The sequence below is a fragment of the Chlorocebus sabaeus genome, chromosome 5 (assembly GCF_047675955.1).
Source record: "Chlorocebus sabaeus isolate Y175 chromosome 5, mChlSab1.0.hap1, whole genome shotgun sequence".
Classification (NCBI taxonomy): Eukaryota; Metazoa; Chordata; class Mammalia; order Primates; family Cercopithecidae; genus Chlorocebus; species Chlorocebus sabaeus.
The window spans coordinates 64,110,519-64,125,246 of NC_132908.1; the positions used below are offsets into that span (position 1 = coordinate 64,110,519).

Below are 14,728 nucleotides of genomic sequence, written 5' to 3' on the forward strand. Positions count from 1 at the left end.
CGGGAACGCAGTCCGCACAGAGGGCAAATGCCTGCATAGGCGGGGCGCAGCCCGTATACCAGGTCGGGAGCCAGGATACGTTAAGCGTGTCACTGTGCAAGGATTCCCTGAACCCTCGTGAGCACTTTTATTCCATCCCACCTTCCCCAACACACACACACTCAGGCGTCCGGGAGCCGTGGTTTATTCTGAGAGCAGCCGGGCTCGGGCGCAGGACCCCGAGGGCAAGCAGGAGGCCGGCGCGGGCGCTGGGGCGGGCACGAGGCTGAAAAGAGCGCGGCGGCTAGCGCGGGGCGAGGGCGGCAGCGCAGCCTGAAGCGAGCTGAGAGCGGCCAGTTGCTGCTCCCGGGACAAGTCACCGCGCAGGCCCAAGAGGGCGGAGACGTGGTCCTCGCTGCAGGGGCACCAAGGAGGCGTGTCAGCCCCGTTCTCCCCGCCCTCCGGCTTCTCCTCCCTCCTGGACCCCCGTCCGCACCTCACGTCGGGAAACTGTTGCTGCAGGCCAGCCACCTCCAGGCCCAGCAGCGCGGGGTCGCGGAGGTTTAGCAGCTCCCTCAGGGCGAGCAGCACCGGCGCGCAGTGCGCGTTCTCCTCCAGGCCCTGAGCACGTCGGGGTAGGGTCTCGCGCCAGCCCTCGTCTCCCACCCAACCACTGAGACTCTCGCCCGTCTGCCCGCCAAGAAGCTCTCACCAAACCGAGGAAAAGCTGCTGAAGCTGGGCAGCATCGTGCCGCAGGCGCTCGGCCGCCTGGGTCCTCTCCTCTGCTCCGCGGCACACCAGGCGGCCTTGCATCAGCGCGCGCAGGTACTGGAGCACCACGGCGCGCTCGGCCTCAGCCAGTAGCAGCTGCGGGGAGGCAATCAGGTGGGTGCAGGTCGCCTCTCTCACCCGCGCCGCCCCTTCCCCAGCCTTTTCCCCCAACGCACCTGAACCGTGGGGTTCCGCACGCGCCCGAAGTCCCGGCAGAAGCGCCCCGTCCGTTCGCACACACTTTCCAGCAGCTCAGGGCTCGACAGCCACTGGCGCGAGGGCAGGTCCGCGAACAGGGGCTGGGGAAATGATCCAGACCTGGCATTGCTGCGGAGACCCCCATTGTACGCTGTACCGCCACCTCTCCACCTCCTTCTCCCATCTTGACCTGAAGGAGGCCTCACCTGGAGCTCCACCTGCAGCGCCTCCAACACCAGGCGGCAGATCCTCCTCTGTAACTTGTCCAGCGCAGCTTCCACCGGAGCCAAGGCCCCTGAAGGCGCCCCGTCCAGCTGCAGGACAGACACTGAGGAGCTGGACCGAGCAAAACTACGGCTTCAGGACCAAGGCCAAGGCCCGCATGGCCCTCGGTGGTCCAGCCCCTCCGGCGCCACCTTGTGGGGCAAGTGTTTGATGGGAGGGAGCGAGAACAGCGGCTCCCTGCACTTCTGGTCTCAGGCATGGGCCAGCCCAGCGGGGACCTGCCTCTAATTCGCGGTGCGACCTTGAGCAAAACATTCTTTCTGTTTCTGTTTCCTCATTCGTAAAGGGAGGGAACTATCCCAGTGAGGAGGGAGTAAAAATCATCACTAACTTGTTTTCCTTGCCCCCACCAAAAAGAACATACCACCCAAGAGGAAGGGAGTGTGTGTGTGTGTGTGTGTGTGTGTGTGTACACACAGCTATAACCCCAGATATTACTGGCACAGAGTAGGGCCTTGAAATATTCGCTGGACGAATGAGCAATTGACATCATGTGCCAGGCACTATGGTAGGCACTTGACATGTTATCTCATGTGATTCTTGGAACATTCCATTAGTACCCACATAATACTAATGAGAAAAGTGAGATTCAGAGAGATTAGGTAACCCATCCAAGGTCACATAACTAGTAATTAGCAGAACTAGAATTGGAACCCCAGGGCGATGTGAGTCCAAAGTCCCTAGTGTCCTAGTGTGGGCTGGGCCCATACACAATAGGTACTCAATAGGGGGTTAGTGAAGGTGGGGTTCCCCGGGGGCCTTCTGGTACCTGAGTGCTGACTGGTGGTTGAGGGCGGCCAGTAGGTAGGGCACGTAATGAGGGACCATTGCTTTCCCCCTGAGGTGGTCTCGGGAGAATCGGATCAGAGCATCACTGAAGCTGCAATGGGCAGAGGTGGCTCCTGACTTGCTACTATGCTGGCACCCCCACAGCCCCAGTCCCTGGTACTCCTGTCCCACCTCCAAGATACCCAAGTCCTTGTTTGAAAGAGCCCTTTCCCTGTGATATGTCTTATTCACTCAGAGTCCCTTTCGGCTGCCTGGGGAGCAGGGATAGGGATCAGGAATGGGTCAGTGCCTCGACAGACCTCTTCAGGAATATGCCCAGTTCTGACAGTGCCATGCCATGCACTCGCTGTTGTAGTGACTCACTGACCAGGCTGGCCACACGAATGTTCTCTTCCAGGATCTGCAGGGAGAAATGAGCAGCCATCAGCAAAGCCTCCCTCCTTTCTCTCCTCCCCATTGCCCCATGGAGGGTGCCTGCCTGTCTGGCCACTTCCCACCTACCTGCAGCACGATGGCTGGCATTGGTGAGTAATAGGAGCCAGACGGGTCCGTGTTGGGCCCCTGCTCCCGGCCCCACTCAGCTACCTCCCCATCCAGTGCATTCTGCAGCCACTGGGACACGCTTGCCTGGAGGGAGGGGCCAGGGGCAAAGGAATGTAGCAGGGATCTGACCCTGCCGGAGATGGGTAGACATTCCACTCTGCAGATAAAGGCCCACAGCAGATGCATAGGACTGCTCTGGACCTTTGCCTCAACTACTCACCTGGACGTTGGCCACAAATGTTGCCTCCAGCTGCTCAATGTTCTCCAAGGTCAGGAGGGGCTCCAGCTGCGACACATCAGCCTCAGGCCCTAACTCCAGGCTCCCCATCATTTCCTGCCTGGAGATGGGTGGCCTGGTGTCACACCAAATCCCCAGCCTCTGATCCCCCACATCCCGCCACCCCAAAGGCACTGACCCCAGGTATACATGCAGTGCCCAGTGCAGCAAGGCGAAGGCATCCGCAGCTTCCAGCTCAGGCCCTGCAAGGAGGTGCTGCAGGCTGCGGCGCAGACCGCTATGCAGTGTGTGGGCCCATAGCTGGACCACATTGTACTGCGGTGGGCAGCAAGGCGCTACTAGTGCCTCAGCTGTGGCCAACTCAACTGGCAGGGCCACTCGCAGAGCCTCCAGCCACCCTGGTAGGGCCCCTGGCGCAGGCAGCAGAGGTGACCCAAAGTGGGTCTGCTCCAGGCCCTCCTGTAGTGCCCTCAGACAGCGCTGCCGCCAGTCCCGGGGGACCTGGCCCAGGGGGGTTGTTCGTCCAGTCTCCACCTCCGCCACACGCACAGCAGCCACCAGCAGGGCTGGGTCCTCCCGTGCCAGCTTCCCCGCGGCCCCTGCAGCTGCTTCCACAGCCTGGCCCAGTGCCTCGAACAGAAGGTCCAGCCCCTGGAAGACTGGCAACTCCAGGCCCCCCAGCGGTGCCCACGTATCCTCTCGAAGCTGCTCCAGCTCCCGAAGGCTCACATATGCCTCCAAGAACTGTTGGGCATCAATCAGGGTCTGTGTGTGGGCCACTGCAGCTGGCACTAATGAGAGTGGAAAGGAGATGGCCTTGGGTCTCAGCCTTCCCACCGCCTCAATGTGTACGGCAGGGGATACTGAGGCCTGGGGCTGGGGTGATGTATAAAATATTTAATAACCAGTAGAGTAGAGTAAGCTGGGCACAGTGGCTCATGCCTGTAATCCCAGCACTTCGGGAGGCCAAGGTGGGCAGATCACTTGAGGTCAGGAGTTTGAGACCAGCCTGGCCAACATGGTGAAATCCCATCTCTACTAAAAATACAAAAATTAGACAGGCATAGTGGCCTGTAATCCCAGCTACTTGCGAGGCTGAGGCAGGAGGATCGCTTGAACCTGGAATATGGAGGTTGCAGTGAACTGAGATCGCACCACTGCACTCCAGCCTAGGCAACAGAGTGAGACTGTCTCAAAAACAAAACAAAACAAAAAATGAACAAAAAACCATAAATACATTAAAAAAAAAAAAAAACCAGTAGAGTACTGGCCAATCTAAGAGGATCTTGGCAATGTCCTGGTGGGCCAGAGGTCAATCCATGAGCTCATGGAACATGAGGAAGCTGAGGATCCCGGAGGGAAGGCAGGGGATATCGGGGGGTCCTGCCAGTACTCACTCAGCCACTCTGTAGGGAAAAGTTTCAATATACTGATAACCAGGTAGCCAGAGTCATGTGACTGGGTATCCATCCTGACTCAAGCATCCCACATGTGGGAATCCCAGGATGAGTTGATTTGCACCCTGCCTCGTAGGCCATGGGAAGCCCGGGCTACTCTCTGGGAGGTCCCTGGTGTGCCACTCTATGCAGTTCCCCATCTAGTGCCCCAGCCCCTTCATTAGGGATGGGTGTTTGTGGACTGACTATTGGAGGCTGAGGCCCAGGGTCCCTGCATGCTCACCTGCCCGCAGCCGAGGCAGCAAGTGAGACATGGCCTGCAGTTGCTTGTACTGGGCAACCCGCTCCCGTAGGGGCTGCAGAGTCCGTAAGGCCTGGGACATGCCCTGGAGCAACCCACGGGCCTGGCTCAGGGCCTCCCGGGTTCCCTGCACCGCCTCAATGGCCTGGGCCAGCTGCCACACACCAGTCTGCACGCCTTCCAGGTATGACTGCACCACTGACTGTGGAGAGATGGAGCCAGTGAGACCAGGCCAGTCCTGCAGCACAGTCCCAGCACCGGCACCTCCCACCCCATGCCCACCTTGAGGCGTGCTTCCAGGGAGCAGGTACGCTGCACCTCGCGGCTGCGGTACTGGCCTAGCCTGGCCAGCTGCTCCGGCCGGTAGAAGATGCCCGAGGCCCACTTAAGCGCTGCACCCCGGGCCAGCTGCTCTGCCCGCTCCTGCTCCGGCCACTCAGGCCCTGGGCAGGAAGAGCCTGGGCAGCCGTGTATGTAGTCAGGGAAGGAGGGCCCAGTGCCCCCAGTCCCAGCTTTCTTATTTATTTCTTTGTTTGTTTATGGAGACGGAGTCTCGCTCTGTTGCCCAGGCTGGAGTGCAGTGGTGCAATCTCAGTTCCCTGCAACCTCCGCCTCCCAGGTTCAAGTGATTCTCCTGCCTCAGCCTCCCGAGGAGCTGGGATTACAGGCATGCGTCATCACGCCCAGCTAGTTTTTGTATTTTTAGTAGAGACAGGGTTTCACTATATTGGCCAGGTTGGTTTCGAGCTCCTGACCTCAGGTCATCCGCCCATCTTGACCTCCCAAAGTGTTGGGATTACAGGCATGAGCCACTGCGCCCAGCCAGTCCCATCTTTGTTGCCATCATTCCTCCCCCAGTCCACCCAGAAGATTCATACCAGGGGACAACTCCGGCTGCATCTCATCCTTGGCTGCTGAGTCCATTGCCGGCCTGGAGGAGCCAGAGCTGAGGTGGGCCCGGGGCAAGCAGGCAGAGTAGATGCCTCTCTGAGCTGCTGCCTCTGTCTGAGCCCTTCTGAGAAGGAGGAAGGAGGTTCTTCCTGGCCCTCTCAGGAAGTGAGAGGGAGGGGGTGTGATGCGGAGGGCACCTGGGAGGCTTTGCCTGCTAGGTTTCCCAGTCGTGCCCCCTGCAGATGTCAAGCGAGTCAGGGTGGGCACAGGCCTCCCCTGGACCCTGGTCCTGCTCTGAGTTGCACAGGACAGTTTGATACAAAACTTACCAGATTTGATCAGGCGTCCAGTTCTCCCTCCACAAATGACCTTGGCCTTGAGAACAGCCCTCTCCCCCGATGCAGCTGGGCACGCCTGCCACTTGCTCACAGGGCCTGGGCAACTCCAGCTGACTCCAGTGTGCAGCTGAATTCCTCTCCCCAAAGAAATCTCTCTCCCACTCCCCAGCCCAGAAGCCCCTTCTTCCCACCAAGGCTCCTCCCTCCCCAAGGCCATCAACAGAAAGGAAGGAAGCTGAGTCGCTGGCATTTTATTCCCAACAGGAAAGAGTGTCTGCACGGAGGGTGGGGAGGGCTGGGCGACACTTCCCTGAGGGGTGGAGGGGTGGGGTGTACTTGTATTCAACCAGTCTTGACCAGCCCACCCAGAACCTCTTAGTGCTCAGGAGAGGAGACAGGGATTTGCTAGACTTGGCCTCAAGCTGGGGTGGTGGGCAGGGTGTGCAGATATGGATGCAGACGACATCAACAGCACAGGATGAAAACTGTGTTGGTCAGCCTCCGAGGAGGATGTGTACCTCTGCGGAGGAGTGAGAGGTAGCAGGCTGTTGTGAAGAGGGGTGTGGTGGGGGATGGCAGGAGAGGGTCATGAAAGCTGTGGTTTTTTTTTTCTTTTGTTTTAGACAGGGTCTCGATCTGTCACCAAGGCTGGAGTACAGTGGCACCATCATAGCTCATGGCAGCCTTCTGGGCTCAAGTGATGTGCCTGCCTCAGCCTCCCAAAGTGTTGCGATTACAGGCGTGAGTCACCGCAACTGGGCAGCTGTGTTTATCTTGAGAGTTATAGGGAGCCAGGGAAGGGACTATAAGGTGGTAATAATTTAGTGGATGTTCAGTCCACCACCCAAATCCACCCTTCAGGACAGAAGCGCTCATTCTCCAGCTGCCAGGAGTGTAGGCTGCTGAGATCAATATTGGGGTGCAAAAGCATAGTACCATCACGTGAACATAAACTCTTCAGAAGTGCTACCTCAATTTCAGAGATCCTAGTGGCATAGGCTGAGGCCTATAATATAATTGCATCTGCTCAATTCTGCTTGTCTTACTCCCTTAAAGGTGTGGATCCTGACCAGGTGCCATGGCTCACGCTGTCATCCCAGCATTGTGGGAGGCTGAGGTCTGAGGATCGCTTGAGCCCATGAGTTCGAGACTAGCCTGGACAATATAGTGAGACTCTCATCTCTACAAAAACTAAAAATAAATGAGCCGGGCATGGTGTGTGCATGTCTGTGGTCCCAGCTACTTGGGAGGCTGAGGTGGGAGAATCGCCTGGGCCCAGGAAGCTGAGACGGCATTGATCTTGCCACTGCACTCCAGCCTGGGCAACAGAGTGAGACCCTGTCTCAAAAAAAAAAAAAAAAAAAAAAAAAGAAGTGTGGATCCCCAACAAACTTGCTGCAAAACCCTGTCTCGAGTCCCATTTCCCATAGAACCTGACCTAAAAGAAACAATAATAAATAGTAACAATGTTAAAAGTAACAAAATGACCCTAGCAAACTTTCCTACATGCCAGAAATGACTCTGAGTGGTTTACTGATATATACACATAGGTAAATACGTTTGCATTGGCTGAAGTGTATATAACCCCATAGTCTCTGAGCACTGTAGTGGGAGGACAAGATGAGCGAAAGATGAGGCTAGGACCATGGATGGAGAGAGGTGGACAAGGTAGATATAGTTAGTGCTTGCTGTTTGGCAGGAAGTGAGGAACAGGAATAGATGGGGTGACCCCAAGACAGTAGGGCAACCTTTAGGAACAGGTTTGATGTGGCAGTAAAATGAGTTTGAAATATATAAAAGAATAAATAAAGAGAAAAAAATTAAAAAGGAACTGGTTTGAGGGAACAGATTGGATTAGTCAGGTAGTGTGGTCTCCTCTCCCGAGATGGGGACTGGACAGAGTTAGTGATGTTGGGGCAGATTGGCAAGGAAAGTTCCGATGGCATCCCTTTCTCTACTGCCAGGGCTGCCCACTGACGCCCTCCTCATTCCTCCCTAACTTCATCCCAACTCCCGGTCTACCCAGGTAGTTTTCGTCTTATTCGGCGGCTGGACATTTGCTAATGGTCCCTGAAGTTTTGCGGTTGCACCGACAGACAGCAATAGCGCCGCGTTCCCTGGAAGACGCACGGGGCGGAAGCGGAAGCAGCAACGCTGGCTCCGGCTGCCGGGCGGCCAGGAACGGAAGCGGAAGTGGCGGCGGCGCCGGCCTGGCCTGGCCTGGCTGAGGGGAGGCGGCGGGCGGACGCGATGGCGGAGGCCGGGCCGCAGGCGCCGCCGCCCCCGGGCACTCCAAGCCGGCACGAAAAGAGCCTGGGACTACTCACCACCAAGTTCGTGTCTCTTCTGCAGGAGGCCAAGGACGGCGTGCTTGACCTCAAGCTGGTGCGGCCCGGGCTAAGGGGCGACAAGGGAGGATGGTGGACCAGGCCTGGGCCGGTAGCAGGAACCCCGGGGGCGGCCCAGCTGGGTCCTCCGAGAGCCGGCCGCCATCGTGTGCTTTCTCACAGGAGAGAAGCCGGGGAATGTTTCATTCATTCGGCCGAGGCCATTGAGCTACAGCTATAGGCCAGGCTCGGGGCTCCAGGTGTTCGTCCTCGTGGCCCTTCCTGGCTGGCGAGGAGAAGAGCTGCCTATGGGACAGAGCTGCGGTCCTGAGCTGCAGTAGCGCCTGGCAGGCACTACAGGGTTGGAATCCAGGTTACTCCCTTCCCAGACCACGTCTCAGGGTGGCTGGGGGTACACCCGAGAGTGGGGCTGAGCATTCTCCACTCTGTCTGCCAGGCAGCTGACACCCTAGCTGTACGTCAGAAGCGGCGGATTTACGACATTACCAATGTTTTGGAAGGTATCGGGCTGATCGAGAAAAAGTCCAAGAACAGCATCCAGTGGAAGTGAGTGGGGATAGTGGGAGGGTAGTAGAGTCTGCCACCCAGAAGTGTCGGGTGTGGGGTGGAGGGTGCCAAAGAAGGCAGGGGCCGTGGGACCCAGAGTTCTCAGCAGTCCCTCTCAGCCCCACTCCCTGGGCTCAGAGGTGTGGGGCCTGGCTGCAATACCCGGGAGATTGCCGACAAGCTGATTGAGCTCAAGGCAGAGATCGAGGAGCTGCAGCAGCGGGAGCAAGAACTAGACCAGCACAAGGTGTGGGTGCAGCAGAGCATCCGGAACGTCACAGAGGACGTGCAGAACAGCTGATATCCTCCTGGCGGTCCCTGCTGGGGGGAGTGGGCAAGGGGCCCTCTGGTTCAACTTGCCCTGGGCAAGCTCCCTGTTCCTCTTGGGAGCTTGTCTTGTAGCCCCTGGCCATGGCCCAGCCTCAGGCTCCCTCCTCAGAGCCCCTCCCCTTCCAGTCTTAGCCTGTGATCCCTCCCCCAGTGGATTTGAGTCCCTAGAACTTTCTCTGAGGGGCCTGTGTGTCAGACCTTGGCTAAAGAATTGAGTCTTTTCTGTAGTCTGCCATCTGTCACCATAGCGGCCATTCTCCTTAACCCTCACACTTTGGCCTACGTCACTCATGAGGACATCTGCAGATGCTTTGCTGGTGAGCAGAGCCTGGGTAGGGGTGAGGGGGTGGGCTGGGCTCAACCAAATCCCTGAGCACTGGGCTCAGTGTCTCAGGAGAGTTCCGTCTCTTAAGAGGGTTTCTGGGGCCTGCTCAGAGAGGAACCAGGCAGGGTAAGTCTTCTGTCTGAGTGTCACTGGGACCCTGTGGAGGTCAGCTATACCAAGAGGGTACAGGAATTCTGGAGTGGGTTCCTGGGTCTGTTCCCAACTGCACTGTTTCCTGGATTTGGCTTCTTGGGTATGATAGAGGTACAAGGGGGAGAAAGGGAGAGAGGATATGTGTGTATTTGCTTGTGTGCAGGCTCTTACATGCAGGACATGGGGGTGCCCACCTCCAACTTGTTAGTTTAATTGCATTGTGAATGCAGGATATGTTCCTTTTTTTTCTTTTTTTTAAAAAAAGAGACAGGGTCTTGCTATGTTGCCCAGGCTGGTCTTGAACTCCTGAGCTCAAGCTGTCTTCCCCGCTCAACCCCCTAAAGTGCTGGGATTATAAGTGTGAGCCACTGTGCCCCGCTGATGTGTTTCTTCTCCATCATGTATCCTCCTGACTGGTCATGGGAAAGGGATGTTGGCCTTGGCTAGAACACCTTCACCTAGGGAACAGCCATCGGTGGAGGAGTGAGGTGCCTGTGGCCAGTGATATTTGACTCCACATACTTGAACCCAGATTTCCTGGTTACTGACTCTGGGCTCTCAGGAAGAGAAGAGCTTTAGCTCTGCCCGGCCACTATGGGGAATGGGTGAGGTCCACTGTCTAGTCCCTCAAAGACCATGATCTCCTGCCTTGCTCCAAAAGACAGGCACCTCTGTTCCCAGCTCAGATTGAGCCCATGGGCTCTGACCCATTCTCCATGTCGTTCTAGGAGATACCCTCTTGGCCATCCGGGCCCCATCAGGCACCAGCCTGGAGGTGCCCATCCCAGAGGTGGGTGCTTAGCTCAGGCAGGCGGGGTCAGCTGAGGGCGGGTGCTGGCTGTGGAGACTGATAAGTCCCGGGTGGGGCAGGTAGGGGAGGCCTGGAGTTTGGGGTTATCTAGGAGGATGGGCATCCTGGGTGGGAGAGGACACTGGTCCTGACAGAGTCGGGCAGGAGCCAAGCCTGCTTCCAATTCTACCCATCTCCCATCCCTTACCACCCATCTCTAGGGTCTCAATGGGCAGAAGAAGTACCAAATTCACCTGAAGAGTGTGAGTGGTCCCATTGAGGTTCTGCTGGTGAACAAGGAGGCATGGAGCTCACCCCCTGTGGCTGTGCCTGTGCCACCACCTGAAGATCTGCTCCAGAACCCACCTGCTGTTTCCACGCCTCCACCTCTGCCGAAGCCTGCCCTAGCCCAGTCCCAATCCCAGGAAGCCTCACGTCCAAATAGTCCTCAGCTCACTCCCACTCCTGTCCCCGGCAGCGCGGAAGTCCAGGGAATGGCTGGCCCAGCAGCTGAGATCACAGGTGAGGCACCATGGGAGCTTGTGACAGAGGCCCAAGAGGCAGTATCTCTGTGTTGTGAAACACCACACTCAGAGTTGGAAGAGACCCTTCAAGATGGGGATTGTCTTTTTCCTGACCTCCACCTAGCCTTCCCTTGCTATGGTAATGAATGAGCCTTTTTTTTTTAAAATTGAGACGGTGTCTCACTGTGTCCCCCAGGCTGGAGTGTGCAGTGGTGCAATCTTGGCTCACTGCAGCGTCCGCCTCCCGAGCTCAAGAAATTTTCCTGTCTTAGCCTCCCGAGTAGCTGGGATTACAGGCACCCACCACCACACGCAGCTAGCTAATTCTTGTACTTTTAGTGGAGACGGGGTTTCACCATGTTGGCCAGGCTGGTTTCGAACTCCTGACCTCAAATGATCCGCCTGCCTCGGCCTCCCAAAGTGCTGGGATTACAGGCTTGAACCACCATGCTCGCCTGAATGGGCCCTTTTTAATAGGGAACCTCTGTGGGAAGAGACATTGCTGGTGGCAGTTTTCTCCCCCAGATCCACATCCACTGGTGTCTCAATTGCCCTGGTAGCCTGTCTTGAAGTACGGCCACTGCAGACATGTTGACCACGAGTCTCTTTCTGTAGGTCTTATGTTCCTGTCTGTCTCCTGTAGTGACAAATTTTAGGTTACTTCCTCGGGGGTGACTGGCAATGCCTAATTCTCCTTGGGTCTGGAAACCAGGCTTGGGTCCTGCTGGGTCTGGGTTCCAGCACAGCCAGGTTTAACAACCTCTTCTTGACCTTGTGTGACTGGGTTTGGGGGCTATCATTGCAGTGAGTGGCGGCCCTGGAACTGATAGCAAGGACAGTGGTGAGCTTAGTTCACTCCCACTGGGCCCAATAGCACTGGACACCCGGCCACTGCAGTCTTCTGCCCTGCTGGACAGCAGCAGCAGCAGCAGCAGCAGTAGCAGCAGCAGCAGCAGCAGCAGTAACAGCAGCAGTTTATCTGGACCCAACCCTTCTACCTCCTTTGAGCCCATCAAGGCAGACCCCACAGGTGGTGAGTACCTGCCCCCTAGGGGCAGAGAGAGAGAGTCTAGCCTCAGTCCAGTCCTAGGTCAGAAACAATGGGGATGGAACCCAGCTCTCCCGTCAACCCTGTCGGACACGAGAGCTCTCTGCCAGCACCTCTGGGTCAGTGCTGGAGCCCCCTCTAGTACCCCATCCTAGGCTAACACAGAACTCCCTGCCCTCTCTCAAGCCCTTTCCTGCCACCCATTGGAGCACCGCCTCACTAATTGACACTTCTCTGTATCACTCTTTCTCATCTTCTCTGTCTCCTTTCTGTCTGGACTCCTTGAAAAAGTAATCTCCACTCATTGGTCTCCTAGTCACCTTTCAGGTTGCAGCAGTCACTCCCCCAGCCCCAGTGTTACAGCAGTGTCACTCTTGAGAAGCTACCGAAGGCCTGCTGAGCCCAGCAGCCTCCAGACTGTTTTGCTGGTGCTCTCTTGGTCCGTGTCAATATTCTTTCCTCCTTTGGCATAATTATGCCAGCTCTTGGCTCTCTTGTCTCACTGGCTTCTTGAACTCTCCCTGGCGTGTCCTTAAACATTGCTGTTTTTGAGGGCTGTGTCCCATTCCACTCCTGGAGAGGGCTGTAGCTCTGGGTGAACGAATCCCCAGCCTCCGCCTGGCCTAGATCTTTTCCCGATATGCACTTTGGTGTCCACCTGCCGTCCTCTGTACATCCAATGGACACTTTATTCCTGCGTGTCCTCAACTGAACTTAGTTTCTCCCCGAAGCTTGCTTTCCATCTCTGCACACCCTACCTTGGCCCTATTTATCCAGGCCTGATCCTTGGCTCTCACTCTTGTTCCAGCTCCTTCTCCCTCCTCCTTCTGCTGCCCACTCCATGCCAGCTAAGCGAGGTCTGTCCCAGATGTCCCCTCCTATCCCCTGGTATCCTCAGCACTCAGGATGACCCCTGGCCACCTCTGTCCTGGATTCTTCAGCATCTTTCTCTTTACCCTGACTGACAGACTAATCTTTCTGAAATGCAGGCCTGACAGAAAAATGTGGCATTTCTCTGTTTGCAAAAGTACCTTTAATGACTCCCTGAGGGCCACCAGATAAGATCTGAACGCCTGAGCCTGGCATGTGAAATCCCTCATGGTCCTCTCTGGTTGCATTTTCTTCTGCTTCCCCTGTGTCCTCCTGGCCAGAGGTTTGTAGTGGAGTCATCACCCTGTAGCGCCACCACCTCTGCCTGGTGACCTGACCCAGGGTCTGGTCTCTGAGTCTTGCACAGAGCAGATGCTCAGCAAGGGTGGGACAGATGGGGTACCTTCCATCAGACGGGGTGCATGCTGAGCCCAGAAAGATGCTTCTGTGACCTTTCTGAGTTAGAAAAACTGTACCAATCACTTGCAGTGGGCCTTTGGTGCCCTGGGCTCAGCACTGAGGAATTCAGGTTTAGCAAGTGAGGCCAACAGACAGTGCCGGCTTGGCCTAGGCAGGGCCTACTACATCTCCTCAGCTGTGTGGAGCCTCAGGGTGGGTGGTATAGGATCCGAGGAAGCCACGGGGCCGTAGTGGTGCCAGGTTGGACCTCTTGTGTCCTGAGCATGGCTTTCTTGTTTTTCAGTTTTGGAACTCCCCAAAGAGCTGTCAGAAATCTTTGATCCCACACGAGGTAGGCTGCTGCATTCCTCCCTGGGGGTAGGGGTAAGGGACACAGCTCATTGGGTCCTATGGCTGTTTTCTTGCCCTTTTGAGGACCTTGTGGTGGCGCTTATGGTAACTGGGGCAAAGGGTGAAGTTCCTGATGGGCAGGTGGGGTTCCCTTTCCTGGGCTTTGGTAGATGGAGAGTTGGGAGCTGGAATGTTAGTAACTGAGCTCCCTCCATTCCCAGAGTGCATGAGCTCGGAGCTGCTGGAGGAGTTGATGTCCTCAGAAGGTGGGTGGCCCTGGAAGGTGGGAGTGGTTGTGGGCAGGGGTTGGGCTGCTGCTAGGGGAGCCCTGGCCCAGGGCCTGAGACTAGTGCTCTCTGCAGTGTTTGCCCCGCTGCTCCGTCTTTCTCCACCCCCCGGAGACCACGATTATATCTACAACCTGGACGAGAGTGAAGGTGTCTGTGACCTCTTTGATGTGCCTGTTCTCAACCTCTGACTGACAGGGACATGCCCTGTGTGGCTGGGACCCAGACTGTCTGACCTGGGGGTTGCCTGGGGACCTCCCCCATCCGACCCCTACACAGCTTGAGAGCCACAGACGCCTGGCTTCTCCAGCCTCCCCTCACCACACAGTTCTGGCCACAGCTCCGGCTCCTGTGCTGGCACTTCTGTGCTCGCAGAGCGGGGCAGCGGAATCAGCCCCCATCACCGTGGAGCCAAAGTGTTTGCTTCTCCCTTTCTGCGGCCTTCCCCAGCCGAGGCTCGGCTGCCACCCAGTGGCACAGAACTGAGGAGCTGCCATCGCCCCCCCATAGGGCAGCTTGTCCAGCCTCACTGTCTTGCTCCTGCCAGCTACTTCCCCTAGGAGTGAAGGGTGGCATGGAACTGGGCACGTGCCAGCACCACCCCTAGCTTCCTTCGCTGTCCCCCACCCCCTGACCCTCCAGCTCCTCCTGGCCCTCTCACGTGCCCCCTTCTACTGGGCCTTTAGCCCTAGAACCTGCAGGTGGTGGGGGTGGCTACCAAGAAGGAACAGAGGTCTCAGGAGGAGTCTGGGTGGTCCAGCCCTGAGGATTGACCCCACCTCCTGCTGCCCCATATCCTCTCTTCATTTCTGCTTATTCATTTACCCTCATTTAGAGCTATTTGCAGCGATTTAGAAAGATTTACAGTAACGAATGGATTCCTATATAAAGATTATTTTTATACTTTTTGCAGCAAAAGGAAATTGTAATATTTGTACAGTGTCCAAGTGAATAAAAACCGTGCCTAAGGCTAGCTCTGATGTGGTTCTTTCGGGACCCTCCTTGGGACTGTGCTGGATTGGCAGT

General features: G+C 56.7%; 2 protein-coding genes across 12 annotated transcripts; one reads left to right on the forward strand and one right to left on the reverse strand.

Moving 5' to 3' along the window:
* Window positions 1-168: 168 nt before the first annotated feature.
* Window positions 169-6,355, reverse strand: EXOC3L1 (exocyst complex component 3 like 1). 8 transcript variants are annotated; one of them, XM_007994057.3, is made up of 14 exons: window positions 5,723-6,344; window positions 5,381-5,433; window positions 4,785-4,945; window positions 4,485-4,704; window positions 2,983-3,595; window positions 2,787-2,904; window positions 2,525-2,650; window positions 2,323-2,423; window positions 2,004-2,114; window positions 1,156-1,285; window positions 928-1,050; window positions 692-847; window positions 476-600; window positions 169-394 (listed from the first exon to the last, which is right to left on the reverse strand). In XM_007994057.3, exons 2-14 carry the CDS (start codon window positions 5,424-5,426, stop codon window positions 184-186), a joined length of 2,241 nt encoding a protein of 746 aa, XP_007992248.1. In that variant the 5' UTR covers window positions 5,427-5,433; window positions 5,723-6,344; the 3' UTR covers window positions 169-183. The 8 variants fall into 8 exon arrangements, with proteins under 8 accessions (XP_007992248.1, XP_007992238.1, XP_007992237.1 ...); XM_007994047.3 differs by having other exon boundaries at window positions 5,381-6,344; XM_007994046.3 differs by having other exon boundaries at window positions 4,785-4,960; window positions 5,381-6,344.
* On the forward strand, window positions 759-14,675 carry E2F4 (E2F transcription factor 4). 4 transcript variants are annotated; one of them, XM_007994059.3, is made up of 13 exons: window positions 759-865; window positions 2,421-2,547; window positions 4,687-4,809; window positions 7,758-8,116; window positions 8,516-8,625; window positions 8,764-8,925; window positions 9,229-9,272; window positions 10,162-10,223; window positions 10,445-10,745; window positions 11,553-11,780; window positions 13,369-13,416; window positions 13,637-13,681; window positions 13,778-14,675. In XM_007994059.3, the coding sequence occupies exons 4-13, from the start codon at window positions 7,982-7,984 to the stop codon at window positions 13,891-13,893; spliced, it is 1,251 nt and encodes a 416-aa protein (XP_007992250.1). In that variant the 5' UTR covers window positions 759-865; window positions 2,421-2,547; window positions 4,687-4,809; window positions 7,758-7,981; the 3' UTR covers window positions 13,894-14,675. The 4 variants fall into 4 exon arrangements, with proteins under 4 accessions (XP_007992250.1, XP_072871575.1, XP_072871574.1 ...); XM_073015473.1 differs by lacking the exon at window positions 759-865 and adding an exon at window positions 1,276-1,468; XM_073015474.1 differs by lacking the exon at window positions 4,687-4,809.
* Window positions 14,676-14,728: the final 53 nt, after the last annotated feature.

Coding starts and splice junctions, on each gene's coding strand:
- EXOC3L1 (XM_007994046.3), bottom strand. CDS start 5,981: ATGCCAGCGACTCAGCTTCCTTCCTTTCTGTTGATGGCCTTGGGGAGG. Junction 4,961..5,380: donor GCAGCCGGAGTTGTCCCCTG/GTATGAATCTTC, acceptor ACGGCTGCCCAG/GCTCTTCCTGCCCAGGGCCT. Junction 2,905..2,982: donor GCACTGCATGTATACCTGGG/GTCAGTGCCTTT, acceptor ACCCATCTCCAG/GCAGGAAATGATGGGGAGCC.
- E2F4 (XM_007994059.3), top strand. CDS start 7,982: ATGGCGGAGGCCGGGCCGCAGGCGCCGCCGCCCCCGGGCACTCCAAGC. Junction 10,746..11,552: donor CCCAGCAGCTGAGATCACAG/GTGAGGCACCAT, acceptor CTATCATTGCAG/TGAGTGGCGGCCCTGGAACT. Junction 13,417..13,636: donor AATCTTTGATCCCACACGAG/GTAGGCTGCTGC, acceptor CTCCATTCCCAG/AGTGCATGAGCTCGGAGCTG.